Genomic DNA, 16,251 nt, shown 5'->3' on the forward strand with positions numbered 1-16,251 from the left:
GCAGCACTGGCGTTTTCTCTTTTTCAGTATGATAAGTGCTGAAAGGAAAAGCTCACATCCAAGCTCACAAAATCTAAGAATAGCTGGGGTGATTACATGGAAAAAATATATATGTAATATGTTCTAACACATACCAGTTAATATGAAAATAGTAGTTTTCCAGGAATATTTCCTGTGCCTTTTATCTTTCAGTTCTGGATAACACCCATACAAATTGAGGACAAGGTAGGTTAAGGTAGAAGATTGCTATGTTTGTAAGTGTGGAAGTGGCTTGTGGGAATGCATTTTTAGATATTCACTTTCACTACTACACCCATAGGGAGATGCCAAATGACAAATAGTTTTCGAAGAGCAAGAGTTAAGTTCTGAAAATGCAAAATATGATATGTAATATAAATCCCAATCAATAAGTGGCTAAATAATGATAGCAGTTCAGCAAAACAGTGGACAACGACAAGAAAAATCCTGAAAGAAATATAGTTTGCAGGAGGGGGAGAGATAGACGACAGAACAATGAAATATAGAGGGCTACACAGATGACGATAAAGACTATTAAATGAAAAATGAATCAAAAAATATGGGAAAAGACAGAATATTGGTACAGGAAATAGTAAACACAAAGATAGCTAAAATATACTGACAGGAGACCTAAGAATGGACAGACAACTGAGACAAATTATTAATGGGAGAAAAATACTTACTATTAATGAATAGAAACAAAATAACTGAGTCAGACAGAAACAGAGTACTGAAATAGTACTACTTCACAGCAGAAGTAACTAGTGACCCACCGTGCCTTACTATGTTCTTCAGACGATGGTCTTATAAACTACACTTCATACCCGTATATCTTAACCCTGTCAGTCTGTCTGCATCATACTCTCTTCTACAAATCAGACTTGTTGATGAACAATGATATATTATTAAAGAAAATAATAATGACAAAGCAGCCATGAATTTTGAGCTACTAATAACAGTTGTCCACAGCTTCCGCAAATAAATCAAAATTATCATCATTCTATACTCAAATATCAATCAAAATGTAAGTGCAGACAGTAGCACACTGTATGTCCCAAATGTAGGCGCTACTTAAATAAATACCTCTAACTCATTCTTCTTACAATATGTCATTCACATGTAGGGTGAAATATATCAGTCCATGAAATTTAAATGCTATCAATATTCTCAAATGCTATCAATATTCTCCAATGTGACGAAGCAAGCTGGGATATTTTTTACTTCCCCTCTTGTTTTGCCATTTACCTCCTTAAAATTCATTTTTTCTTTTTTAACTAATTACCATTAACATATGTGAGTATAATCTGCAGTTTCATACAAGAGAAAGATGGCCATCAGTTTTAAAGAATGTAACACCGGGTCTAATTTTGTATGTAATTGATTTTCTAATTTATTTTGACTGTTCGTAGTTAGTATCTTTTGTAACAGGGTGAAATCAGTAATTGTTTCGTAACTCAAATTCTATTGTTGACTCATAAACAAATATAAATTCTGTAATAATTATAAACATGTGGAAGAACCACCAATAGTATTCTTAAAGGATCTATTTGGCTCAATTCGAAAACATGTTAATAACACCAGCTCTTAATTAATTCCAAAGTAATTAACAGTTTTGTCAAAAGTGTTCACTGCATAACGATATCTGTTAATTTCATCATTTAAACAAATAATTCGGTCTAACTCTTGTAGTAGAAGAAACTGTTAATAAGATGAAATTTTTTTTTTATGTATTCAGTTAATTTAATGAGTTAAGTTTTAATTGTAATTTCTGTAACTTTAACATCAAACAATGTGTAGTTTCAGTTCCTATTATTGTGAAAATATATAAGGTCCCAATTTTTGGTCCCAAGACTGTTAGCCCATGGCCGAATTTCAGATGAGAAACCTGTAATGGTTAGAACAACAACAAGGCATCCACTTAACTGTGAAATAAGTGTAACACAATTGGGCTGTGTGTTAAAACAATGACAGTGTCTGTTCCATACATACCTTTTTATTCTTTAAGAACTGAGTAATGTGTGTTTAGGCTTTCACTGCTCGTAGATGTTCAACAGTAAGCTATTGTAGCAGTATGTGGATGTTTGCCTGTAAACTATTAATGAGGCTTATCGGAAGTTAAACAATAGTGTGCTGGCCAAATAACTGTGTATTATTGGGGGTTGGGAACAGTGAAAGTAAAGAACTGTGAAATGCAAATGTGCACCTTTTGGCTACAACATTTAAAGTAGTCAATGTTGAACTTACCATCACCCCCCCCACCCCCCCTCCATTTTTCAGCCAGTATAGCAACACAGTACGTCGACACCAAGGACAATCAATGATGAAATAAAGCAGGCATCACACGAAGTATTAAGCATTTTGGATTTTACTTTAAAAAAATCGCACTGGAGACTGTGCTTGCTGTAATACTTCAGCATTGAACAAATTATTTTGCCAATTAAATTTAAACTAAACTATTATTGCATAATACCTGAGCTATCTTGAGGAGTCATGTGCCTTTCCAAGACCTTCGTTATAACTTGTATCCATTCATCTCTGTCATCCTCAGTTTCTGCAGACAGATGATATGCTCGTTCTGGTGTTCGTAAGGTGAACGAAAATTTCAGGTCCTTCGCACCTGGTGGAACACCCACTCTCACACTATAGCCATCTAACATATGCCCAAGGAATATCTCACCTTTTGGATGTGCATCCTAGAATTCAACAGATTACATTTTTTTTATTTCCAAATAACTGTTTAAAAAACCTCAATATCTACAAAAGAAAGTCAAATGATTCAGGCAGCACTATAAATAGCTGCTGCAAACAAGTAAAAATAGTTCTAAAGATAAGTTGTTAAATTATATAATGAACCACTGATGCATACACACAGACATACAACATTATAAACAAGAGTAACATTTTGGTGGCCACGCCTGAACATAACTTGGGCACAATGCTGTGTCTGAAAGACCACACCCACTCAGGTCGCTATTTTCTGGACGCAAGCCACCTATTGCTTGAAAACTGAACTCATAACGTATGAGAATAATGTATGGACATCTTGCTACCTGCCCTTGACAGGTGCTGCCTTCTGTTGGAATATTCTAGAATTATTTCAAAAGAAACATCAGTGAACTTGAACAGCTGCTGTCACAAATGGTTGAGCCAATATGTGATTGCACTAACGTAATTTCGTGTGTGAACTTGTTAGGTTTTGCTGTCAGCTGTAATTTTCTTACAAATATATCACATTCATTGGGTGAGAAAGAAACTTTGGAAGCTCAAGAGGAAGAAATTTCATAGTAACTCACCTTGCGATTTTTATTTTTTTCCCAGAAGGGTAATTACACTTTCTGTCATCATTATTTTAAAATTTGTAACCTATCGAAGAACTGAAGTAAACATGAAAAATAACTGTTGAAGTGTATTCTTTTTGTACTATGTACTACTTTTTAATAAATATCAATTACATACATGCCAGTAACACTTTAAATAACGGCACAAATGGCTGGTTTTTAAGCCCAATATTCTTCTAAGTAGCTGTCTTCAAAGTGTTAAAAAACATAATTATTGTAGATTAAAAACCTTGATGATTTAAATTACAAAATTATTTTGAGTTAAAAACTTGGTGATCTATTATTTGTGGGGGGCAGGGGAGTGGGAGGGGACGGGGTGGCAGAATGTGTCAGGTGAGCTGCAAAACCATTTCATTTCATAGATTTTGTACACAAATGAAGGCTGAAGATACTGCTCCCCTAATTACAAAGCAGTTTCAAGTGCTTCAAAACCTTTTGTTGAAGAAATAAGTTCCTCTGCAGACTTTCATCATGATCAAGACTCCTTGTCTTCCAGGGTTTTGCCATCAACAGTTTTCTTAGCCATCTCTACCAGCTCATCATTAAGTAGGACTCCTGTACCTGAGTCCAGGCATTGGCATCTTTGCGAGCAGCATCGTTTAAGTTTGGGAATATAGTTTGCTAAATTTGAAAATGGGTTTTCCACCTGCTGCCAGATCCTCAGGATCATCATCACTATTCTGCACAAGTTATTCCATGATAATTTTATGGAATTTTCTCAAACTGTGCTCCAAGCAGTCAATAGCATTCTTGATATTGGAGGTATATGTTCTTGCACAGATGCATCATCATTGTGATTCAGAGGCACTTTTTGAAGGAACAGTCTATGATAAAATCACATATTTTATTGTCTCACATACTGGATTAGGCTTTTAACACTGAGTGGTAGCAAACTTCACAAATATTTTCCATTTTTCAACTGAGTTTCCACTAGGTGAGTAAAGGCACTGTCCAAAAAGAGAAAGAGCTTTCATTGGCACTTAGGTGTGAGATATTTTTCAACTCTTAGGACAAACTCGTTGTGAAACAAATCATGAAGGAGCTCTATGTACTCCATGTGCTTTGAATATTTTTGTAGTAGACTGGGTATTTTCAGGATCAATTTTTTTCCAGTGCTGTTGGTGTAACAGATTTATCACATGCTATTAAAGTCAACTGCTCTTTATTCTTTTAAGCACCTGGGGCACACCTGTCTTTTTGTGAAAGTAATGTTTCGAAGGGTAACATTTTAAAATGTAAGCCCATCTCATCATCACTATATAGTTGATCAAGGTTGTAACCCCTTTCTCCTCCAAATCTTTGGATTCCTTAAGGTACACACTATAAAGCCCTGTTTACTGGACATTTTCTTCTTGTTTCGGTTCATACTCATCATCATCAGTTTTCTGCTATATTAGCAGGTTCTTTGTATCTCCACTTCATACGATCCAGTGCTTCCTTCTTAATGCCAGTGTATGTGCTGCCCTTCAGGATCTGAAATCTCTTCCTCTCTTGCTGCCTCTTCCCTACCACATATTCTTCTATACGCCATACTACCACCTCTCAAAACACAGTGGAGAGCGAAGAGCTTGCAGTAGATGAGATTTGTTCCACGGCATCAAAGGTGAATTGCGCATACGAAGTGTGATAAAAAAGTAACAGGACTTTTTTAATCTTGTGGTCATTGTAGATCCGATTTTCAAAAAAAGAAAATTATCTTGTTGGTACACATTCCTGATTAATGTTTGAATTTTCAGTGTTTTTTTAAGTATTTAGTTTACTGCTGATAGCCAAAAAGGTTATAGATATTTTTCGAGTGCTCAGTGAATTTTTACTTTCGAAAAAGATAGATCAAAGAATTTGCATGTAATTTTGCTTGAAAAATGGAATAAAGTGCAGCACCACATTCGAAATGTTGACTGCGGCATCTGGTGAATCTACTATGAATAAGATGTGAGTTTACAAGTGGTGTAAACTTTTAAAAGAGGGTCAAGAAGATGGAGATGATGACAGCCGTGGACATCGTAGTACATCAATTGCTTATGACAGTGTGGATTAAGTAAACTGTTCTGGGGAACACCGAATCACGATCAAAGAGATTACTGATGATATCTGAATATCTTTTGGATTATGCCAAACAATTTTTTCAAATGTTTTGGGCATGGATAGTTGATCACGAGTTCCTGCCTTATGGTTGTACAGTCAATAAGAAAAACTGCCTGGAAGCCAAACGTCATTTGTGTGAAGCAATCTGAAGAAAATACCAGAATTGTGCAAAACCACTCATGGGAATTGCTTCACAATAATGTTCGCGCTCACACCTCAGTTCTTATTGATGACTTTTTTGGAAAAAGCAAAACCTTTATGTTGCAGCCACCATATTTGCCGGACATCGACCCCTGCGACTTCTTTCTATTTCCAAGGCCGAAGAGAACTATGAAAGGACATAGTTTTGCCACCACTGATGAGATAAAAACAGAACTGATGAAGGAAATGAACACCATAATCAAATGTGAGTTCCAGAAGTTCTTCTGAGATTGGAAAAAGTGCATGCACAAGTGTAGTACATCTAATAGGGTATACTTTGAAAGGGACAAAGTTGATCTTGATGATGATGATGATGATGATGAATAAATAAAGATTCTTTAACAAAAACAAAAATTTCCATTACTTTTTTATCACATCTTGCAGCTTTTAAGATATGCATTTTAGAGCTCATGTTTACAAGACATTTTTGCTTTGAATGATTGTTCCTCCTTGACCACTACTTATGGCACACTGTAACCTTTAGATAAACAGTAACGGGTCACTAAATCCTAAAATCGAAACTTTGGATAATTGGAAGCCAAAACACCACCTATAATTAAAAGCTTCAGTAATTTGTATATGGATAGTCATGTTTCTGCAGAATAGTCACAGTAAATTAAAATAACTCAAAGCCTATAAACATATCTTAATACATAAACTGGTACTGGAAGCTTTTTGAAAATTACTTTGATGACCACACTAAGTATTCTCACCAAATACTGTGTGTGTTCAAATTACTTGCCTGTAGAGTACTGGCTCAATTGTGCGACTGGATTCATAATGTTTCTGTAGAAAGATCACAGTTCACAATAACAGATGACAGAATGACGGGATGTCATCAAGTAAAACAGAAGTAATATCTGCCCATTTCCCAAAATAGTGTTACAGGCCCTCTGCTGTTCCTGATCTAAATAAATGATATAGGAGACAGTCTGAGCAGCCCTCTTTGATTGTTTGCATATGATGCAGTCATTTAATGTCTCGTAAAGCCATCAGATGATCAAAACCAATTGCAAAATGATTTAGACGAGATATGTACATGGTGTAAAAAATGGAAATTGACTTTAAATAATGAAAAGTGTGACATCATCCATGTAAGTTCTAAAAAGGATCCGCTAAATTTTGGATACACAACAAATCACACAAATCTGAAGGCTGTAAATTCAACTAAATACTTAGGGATTACAATTACATATAACTGAAATTGGAATCATCATGTAGATAAAGTTGTGGGTAAAGCAAACCAAAGACTGTGCTTTACTGGCAGAACGCTTAGAAAGTGCAATAGGTCTACTGAAGAGACTGCTTACACTTCACTTGTCCACCCTCTTGTGGAGTTTTACTGTGCAATGTGGGATCCGCATCAGACAGAACTGAAAGAAGATATCGAAAAAATTCAAAGAAGTGCAGTTAGTTTTATATTATCACAAAATAAGGAAGAGAGTGCCATAGCTATGATATGCGAATTGGGGTGGTAATCATGGAAAGACATTTTTTATTGTGGCACCATCTTCTCATGAAATGTCAATTACCAAATTTCTCCTCAGAGTGTGAAAATATTTTGTTGGTACCCACCTACACTGGTAGAAATAATAAAATAAGAGAAATCAGAACTTGCACAAAAAGATGTGTTCATTTTTCCCACACACAGTTCAAGAGAGGAATGATAAGAAATAGCTTGAAGAAGGTGGTTCGATGAATTTTCTGCCAGGCACTCAATTGTGATTTGCAGAATAATCATGCTGATGCAGATGTAGATGTAAAAGCTGAGAAGATGGCCAAATATTTAGTAAGCACTTGGCACACCACGTGTTATTGCCCAAAACATAAACAGTAATCCTACCCAAATGACAGACTGTCTTCTTAGTAGAAACTGGGTGTACAGGAAAGGTGCTTATTGTACGATAGTTTCCTAATGTGAGACACCTCGACTGTGCTCATGGTAGGTGCTAAACTGAAAAAGAGTTTCCTAGACATCTCAAGCATGTCTAAGACTATAGGACACCATTGCTGAGACAGAGTACGTAGAAGCTGTAGTAAAATGTATAGTATTTGGAGGTTTTTGTGACACTGGTCCTAAGTAAATATTTCTGCTTAAAAGTGAGTGGACACTACTGTACTCCTTTTTGTTGTTATTTCTGACGGAATTACTTATAATTATTGACAGTTAGGTTCATTTTCTAACAAACGTTGTTACCATATGCGATAGTGTTGCATATTAAGATACCTGTGACATATTGGGGGAACTCGTTCTCTTGCAGTTTGTTTTACGTAACTGATACAATAATACCATAAGATAACAGTATTTTCCCATTTGATAGTAAAATATTGACAACTGTGTTTATTTTAATTTTATTAAATTACCATAAATGGGGATCACTCTGACTGGTCCTATGATTGAAATTGACATGTTTTGTGGACCTTTCTGTTAGGGCAGTATTTTGTTCACATGTTAATCAATGTTTCTCCAAATTCAAAGCAATCAGTACACAGTACTTATAAAAAACAATCTAACAAATCATAGAAGCTGATATCTTTTGAGGACTATGTCTACAATGAAAGCGTCTGTGAATGCCTTCACAAAAATAAGTCTCATCCTGTGCAACAGAAGCATCTTTAGACAGCATGAATTTTCAGTTAATCACCATGCTGACCCTCCTCAAGAAGGAGATGCCAAAACCAAAAATAAAATTAGTGATTGTGATGCTGGTCAAGCAGTCCACTCCACAGACATCAGACTTCTTCACAGATCACAAAGCCACCTGTGATCTGGCCATTCAAATAGGTCTACATCACACTTGTGCTCCCCTGAGTTAATAACATCATCATCTTGTGTGAAGCAATTATAAGAATATAAGAATAAGAAATCAACAGCTGCAGCTAAGAATAAAGCAGCCAAAAGGTTATTCAGGGAGAAGACTGGACATCATCTAAACACTGGCCTAAAGCAGAAGAAGCACCTAGTGACTCAGCATCCAATGTCATCTTGATGAGAGTGGTGATTCAGACAGCAGTGGTGATGACGCATAGTGTCTATTCTATACAGGGTGATTTATTGGCGACAACACGGGGAAAAATGGGCACAGTGCAAGAAATTGTATCACTAGGCTCATGAAGATTGCGGTGTCACAGAAGGCAATTTCGTTTGCCAGCAATGTCATAAAGATAAATGTGAGTAGTGTGAAATGAGTGAAGAACAACAGAAATCAATAAGTCTGTAAAAACTGTATGAATATTTCACTATATAGTAGTAAGAAAAATTATTACCACCACCTCATATTAGGAAGTCTCTACCTTATTTCTATGAAATGCATAGTTTGTGAAGATTTAATAATTTGAAAGAGTGTTTATTATTGTGAATATGATAAATGCACAGTAAAATTAAATAATGCAAGGTATTATTACCATGATACAAAATATAACTGCATTTACTTCTAGGTGTTTAAAATGGGTTTACAAAAGTGTGTCTAATATCTGGCACCCTCCCTGTACTCTTTAAAAAGACAATAAAGAGATGGTTGTACCGTATCAAGCTACACTCACAAATGGAGCCAGAAAAAGCATTCATTTGTCACAAGCAGTGCCCAATCCAGAGGCAAGTTACCAGTACTGCAGTTTGTGTCTGTAGCACATTGAACTCTTCCACAGCAAGATAGTTGTTTTCATTGCTGTAGTTTCCTGTTCCTCTCTTCCAAAATTTGACTGATAACAACAGACCCTGTACCTCTACAACAAGGCTAATGCATGTATGGGAACAATGTATTCTGGCAGAATAGGTATCTTAATAGCCTACTTTGGTGCTCCACTCACTCACCAACTTGTGTTTACAGTTTCAAGAAGGTGGAGGATACAGAGTTCTGCAAAATATTGATTTGTTTCTTTGTCAGTTTGTAACATTCCCTGGCAGCACACACACTATTAATAAACTGAAATGGCATTTAATTCTACTATGTATGCCGCTATGAAGCAATTCGTATGTACTGTAATTGTTTAACAAAAAATATTATTTAATTTTGTATAAAGGACGTTGGTTATTATTGTAATATTTTCTGTAATAATATTCTCAATGTATTTATGACTGTAATATTTCTACACTCATAATGTAATTACGAAATATGTTAATATCTGTGATGAAAAAAATGTTAAATATAGCCACAGAGGAAAATAATGTTGTAAGATTACAAAGAGACATTCATAATCAGCAATAGTATAAATAGCACTACATAATGTGCGTTCTTTGTCGTCTTCCTCGAGAGCTGAGAGAGAGAGGAACCTGTGACGTAGCATTATATGAATGAGTAGACTTTTTTTGTCTGTATCTATCTTTAGCCGCCATTAGAGGAGAAATTATGAAGGTGTGTAATTTTAATTATTGTTATGGTCAAAATACATTATAATTTATCAAAATTGTGTATTACTAATGTAAATTAGCTTGCCCATGTCATCTATAATGTTTCTTTAAAGAATTTTCAGCATTTTTAGCGATTATCAGGAGCAGGTAAAATTAGCAGTGAATTACGAAATATTTTTCTTTTATAGCGATCCTGAGGCTGACTGAATTTATTACTGGTTTCACATTTGTGCATTCATAGGCAGATAATTAACGTTGAAGTTGTTAATCTGTTGGTTCTTTCAATTTCTGAAGCAAGTAACTTAAACATATAGTGAAGTGTGTTTTGTCAATGATAATTAAACATTCAGGTCGGCTTGGCAATATTTAACCATTTTATGCTAACAGAGACAGTCTTGTGTTTCATAGCTAATGCCGGGAAAGAATTCAGTAAATATTTAAAAACCCACTGCATCTAGAAAATATGTGCCAAGGCCGAAATATGTAAAAAAAATTAATTTAAATAATTTTCAAAGTCATAAATGTTATTAATCAGTTAGTTTGAATTTATCAGCATGAGAGGGTTGCTAAAGTTAACGTAATTTTAAATGTCCTTAATTCTGTCTAAATGAATTTTTATTACCACAAAAAAAAAAAAAAAAAAAAAAAAAAAAAAAAAAAAAAAAAAAAAAAAAAAAAGGGTTTCTACAACAAAGTTCGTACTGAAAGAGTAAATAACAAAAATATTTAAAGCCATTTCTTCCCCATTTTTATCCATTCATTTTTAACATAATAAATATTTTTTTATATTCATCAAACTGGCACCCAACAACGCAGGGCCCGAATAAGCAGTGGCCATAAAATACCCATGAGATAATTAGGGAATTATTGTTGTCGAACTTTGTTGGAGAACAATTAATAATTTTTTCATGTATTGTATGTATTGCCTAACCAATATTGTGTGGTAATACCTGTATATGATTTTTTGCATGAAAACACTATATACCCATAGGCAAGCTGAAGAAGAGAGCCTTATTATATCAAAAAATTAATTACCTACCACAATACCAGGGGGCAGCTGCACCCAAGATAGATCACCAAAAGGTAAAGCTACAGTGTAGTTGTCCTGTGGGTAGTAAAGTAGCCTCAGTGCGGTGTTCTCGGATCATTAGTGGTGTGCTTGTTGTTAGTGTTTTTTTTTTTTTTTAAATAACAGGACATTTGAGTAGTTAGTCATCGTAGTATATAATAAGTGTGTTTCAACAAATCACCATTTCTTGTGTGATTATGTCAGTGAAACCTGAGTGTTAGGATATTTAGTTCAGATTTTGTTTCTTTTGTTGACTATGGTTAGATTGCGTAATCAGAAAAATATAAACATGGATAATGAACAACAGTTAGCAAGCAGTGATACCGAGTTAGAAAGTGGGGCACAAAGTAATGTTAGTGGCGTAGTTCAGGAAGTACAATGTGAGAATCTGGGGGCAGAAGGGCAACAAATGTTGCCACTGCCAACCAGTGATTCAGTTGAAAGTAGAAATACTGTGCCACCCACACGCACTAGACACGGACCAGAGAGTGGTGAGATGTCAGAAGTGCAATCATTAAGAGTTATGTTCGAGCGCATGCTCAATTTCCAAGCTACGTTTGTGCATGAACAAGCAAAGCATGACCAGAGATTGGTAGCTGAATTTGCACGTATGCAAGCAGAACGCGATAGAGAATGTGATGCTAAACAAGCAGAGCGTGATCGATACCAACATGAGAGAGACTTGCAGTTAATGCAATCTTTGGAAGCTATGCAAAGTGAGATTGTTAGTTTGAGACAAAACTATGAAACCATACCCAAAGCGGTGCAAGAACTGAGCGAAAGAGTAGATAATATCCAGGTGGCTAACGCCAGTATCGTAGATGAAATCAATGTACTGGCTAACAGGATGGAAAAATTAGAAATTGACACAAGTCAAGCAATAGAGCAGAAAATGTCCGAACAGGTGAACAAAATTTAAAAGGAATTTACGAACTGGTTAGAGGCAAAAGACACCGGCCTTAAACAAACAATAGACAAGAAAGTGCACGCCGCGATTGAGGCCAAAGACTTGGGCTTGAGTGCGGAAGTGCAGGACCTAAGAAGGGCGGTGCACACTGACATTCCGCTGTGGCAGCGGAATGTCAACCGTCGTCTTGCGGAGCTGGAAAACAGCTTGTTGCACGGCGACGCACAGGCGTGCGTGACGCCAACCAGGCCCAACAATGATAGGCATATAAATACAGCAGTGAAAAATTGCGACTGCGAGACAGAACAGGCAACCAATGTTAGCGAAACAAACAAATGTCACTCCAAAATAGTGATTGAAGAAAGCCTGATTAAAAACCGACAGTTTCAGATCTTTACAACGGAGAAGAAATCTGTTCACCCTGTAGTATTTATCAAGGGATTTAGAAACATTTTGCCTAGTGTTTGGAGTCATACACAGAAAATACAGTACGCTATGTCTTACATACAAGGAGATGCTGCATTATGGGCAACCGAAGCAGCTGACAGTTGCGACACATATGAGCAATTTGAAAAGGCATTCTTGGCCAAATATTGGTCAACATGTATTCAGGAGAGATTACGGAAAAAGGTATATAATCCAGAGCCATATTCTCCACGATTAGGCAATTTGCGAAAATATTTTGAGAAATACATTAATAAGACCCGTTACTGGGACGAGCAGATTTCATCCCGGGATTTGATCAGACTTTTGAAATCACACTTGCCGATACACGTAAAGGAAAAACTTATACACGTACTGGAGAACGACATGGAACATTTCTTGTCTGTTCTGGACTCAATTGACCTGATTCAGGAGGATGTTAAGGCAGCCTCTGAACAGGCTAGAAGTAACGGAAACGGTTACAGAAATGGTCGAAGTAACACGCTTCCACCAAATAATGGAAATGGCGGAGGTAACAATAGGAGACAAGATTATGTACAAAACGGGAATAGAGGTAGAGACCGGAACGGCAATAGTCTGCCGGTGAACAATGACCGGGAAAGGAGGTTCGATGACCGATATGAAACAGGCCCACCAAGCAATAGTAGATGGAAAAATGCCAGAGGGCCGTGGAACACCAATACCTATAATGATGCAAACTGAACTTAGCCACAGAACCAGAGGCTCAGTCCGGACCGGCAAAACAGTGAAAGATATGACAATAACCAACCGCCACCACAAAACGCGCCAATTGCGCAACCATGGCGGCCGCTGCAACACAACTTACACATAGTGGAGGTCAGCGACACAGAGCAGCCGAGATACGCTCTCCATCGTCAGCTGAGGTTTGGAGTGAGAGCAGCCCGACACAGAACAAAACATCGGAAAACTGTATCCTCGGGTATAATGATGGGGTACAGATGGGACATGAATTAATAACTGAACCACTCACGTGCATAAAGGAGCACAAAGTACAAACGATAATAGAGATCAAAATTAACAATATTGATGTGCAAACAATCGTAGATACAGATGCTACTGTTAGTGTCATGAGTATGGACCTATTCAGAGTACTGGGGAAAGAAAAGCGTATGCTGACTTTTCCTGTGAACAATTGCAAAGTCACTGGAGCCATCAGTGCACAGTGACAAATAATTAAACTCCAAGTGCGGGTAGAGATGTATATAGGGCGAGAAGCCATAGCGTGCTCGTTCCTGGTAGTAAAGGGTTTAAAGGTAGCCTGCATTTTTGGGGTAGATTTTTTGAGAGAAAGGGACGCAGTAATCGATCTTTCTCGGGGAAAATTAAGTTTGATGAACACGGGTAGGAGGATAGAATTGTCCATGCTCAGATCTGAAGAGGTACCTGTGCCTAATTGTAATGCTATTAACATAAAATGTAGGAATCAGTGGATACTACATTTAGACAATCATTCTCTAGGACAAAATTTCTATTATCCAGACGTACAAGGTGATCAATTAAAAGCAAATGTGGACGCACTTGTGAACAAAGTATCACAGTCCAAAAATTTGAACTCAATGCAACAGCAGGATTTGGTACAGTTATTATCTGACTATGCAGATGTATTTTCAGAACGACCAGGAATTGTTAAGGGATATCAATACAATATCGAGGTGAAGCCTCACAAAACCTACTGTCGAACCTCATACTCCATTCCTTGGTCCAAGAAGGAAATAGTAGCTATCTCTTAGCAGATCACCAATCAGGGAAAGTACGGGGACTGTATACACGTAAGGATGTGAAAATATTCCCACAACAAATGACTAATAGTCCTATGTGTTATGTGTAAAAAGGTACTCCATTCTTTTGGAAATGAATGAACATTGATGATGTGTGATCTGTAGAGATAATGTACTAGTGTAGAAGTATTTAGTTATAAGAATATGATCCGTCCTTCCCTCCCCCCAAGCAAGTCCTTCCGCTCCCGGGACTGGAACGACTCCCTTTTTTGGGGGAGGGGGTAGGGAGTTGTTCCAGTCCCAGGAGCGGAAGGACTTGCCTTGTGTATGTTTGTGTGTCTGTCGACCTGCCAGCACTTTCATTTGGTAAGTCACATCATCTTTGTTTTTATATATATATATATATATATATATATATATATATATATATATTTTTTCCAATCCCGGGAGCGAGCGGAAAGACTTACCTTAGGGGGGGAAAAAAGGACGGGTATACACTCGCGCACACACACACATATCCATCCACACATATACACACACAAGCAGACATCTCACAAGCAGACATATTTCAGAGTTGCAGCCAGAGATGGGAACTTTAAGTGTGAGGCCTTTGGGGGTAATGCCAAATGTCAGACAAGCCTGAGAAAATAGAATATGGGAGCGTAATCTGGCTAGGGCGAAGGTATGTTTGCGGAGGGAATGTAAATAAAACTTAATGGGGTTGTTGTGGGGGTGTTGTGAGGGTGACATGGTATTAGAAAGTGGAAAGTGTAACATGAGGCTGAAATGAAAATGAAAATAAAAATATATGGGGAGAGATAAAGGTGAACTGGAAAGTAACTGGAGATCTGGTGTGAAAAAAGGCGAGAAGGTGTTGGTTACAGCTGGGCTATGTTGGACTTGGGTTGGTAGACAACGATGTGCACAAAGGTTAGGTGGTTGTGTTGCAGCCAAAACACGTTAAAGGACGGAGAAATTTGGGAAAATTTCGAAAAAACTGCGTGTAATATATTAAAAGGAGTGGTTTTGTGGTGGCAGATTATGAAAATGAGGCTAACTATTGTCTGACGAAGAAATAATGATGTTAAAACCCGTGGGAAGCAGATAAAAATTATCAGTGATGTGTGAAAAACGGAAATGGAAATAAAGCGAAAGTTATTAGAACTAGCCGAAATGGTTGTTTAAAACGTGAAAGGAACTGTTTGTGAACTAGAAATGGTGGATTTTATAGCGGCAGTAGTGTTGAAAGCGGCAAAAAAAATTTTTTTGGTTATGGTTTGGAAGTGGGTTACGTATTATTGAGTATATATAGGCGGGATAAAATTGTATAGCAGATTACGGTAAAAAGGAGAAGGTGAATACAAAGTGAAACTACTGGCAAAAACAGAAAGAGAAAATAAGACGACAAAAGATTTCGAAATGCAACAGTGACAATAACAAACGTAATTGTTGGGTTCAAATTACTGATATCAATATTATAGAGGGAAACATTCCATGTGGGAAAAAAATATCTAAAAACGAAGATGATTTGACTTACCAAACGAAAGCGCTGGCACGTCGATACACACTAACAAACACAAACATACACACAAAATTCATGCTTTCGCAACAAACTGTTGCCTCATCAGGAAAGAGGGAAGGAGATGTCTGCTTGTGAGATGTCTGCTTGTGTGGATGGATATGTGTGTGTGTGTGTGTGTGTGTGTGTGCGCGAGTGTATACCCGTCCTTTTTTTCCCCCTAAGGTAAGTCTTTCGTTTGGTAAGTCACATCATCTTATGTTTGTGTGTCTATCGACGTGCCAGCGCTTTCGTTTGGTAAGTCACATCATCTTTAAACATTCCACGTGGGAAAAATATATCTAAAAACAAAGATGATGTGACTTACCGAACGAAAGCGCTGGCAGGTCAATAGACACACAAACAAACACAAACACACACACAAAATTCAAGCTTTCGCAACAAACTGTTGCCTCATCAGGAAAGAGGGAAACTGTTTGTGGACTAGAAGCAACAGTTTGCTGCGAAAGCCCGAACCCTGCGTGCATGCTTGTGTTCGTTTGTGCGTCTATCGCGTGACAGCGCCCCCGTCCGGTAAGTC

The 16,251-nt window shown here is 37.1% G+C and overlaps 1 protein-coding gene across 1 annotated transcript in view; it reads right to left on the reverse strand.

The window, feature by feature from the left end:
* LOC126251490 (arf-GAP with dual PH domain-containing protein 1-like) overlaps positions 1 to 16,251 on the reverse strand; it is a 144,242-nt gene that overhangs the window by 27,960 nt on the left and 100,031 nt on the right. Inside the window, exon 6 of the mRNA XM_049951951.1 lies at positions 2,489 to 2,711. Within this exon, the coding sequence (XP_049807908.1) occupies positions 2,489 to 2,711 (223 nt within the window). The remainder of the gene's footprint in view (positions 1 to 2,488; positions 2,712 to 16,251) is intronic.

The sequence above is a fragment of the Schistocerca nitens genome, chromosome 4, assembly GCF_023898315.1.
Source record: "Schistocerca nitens isolate TAMUIC-IGC-003100 chromosome 4, iqSchNite1.1, whole genome shotgun sequence".
Classification (NCBI taxonomy): Eukaryota; Metazoa; Arthropoda; class Insecta; order Orthoptera; family Acrididae; genus Schistocerca; species Schistocerca nitens.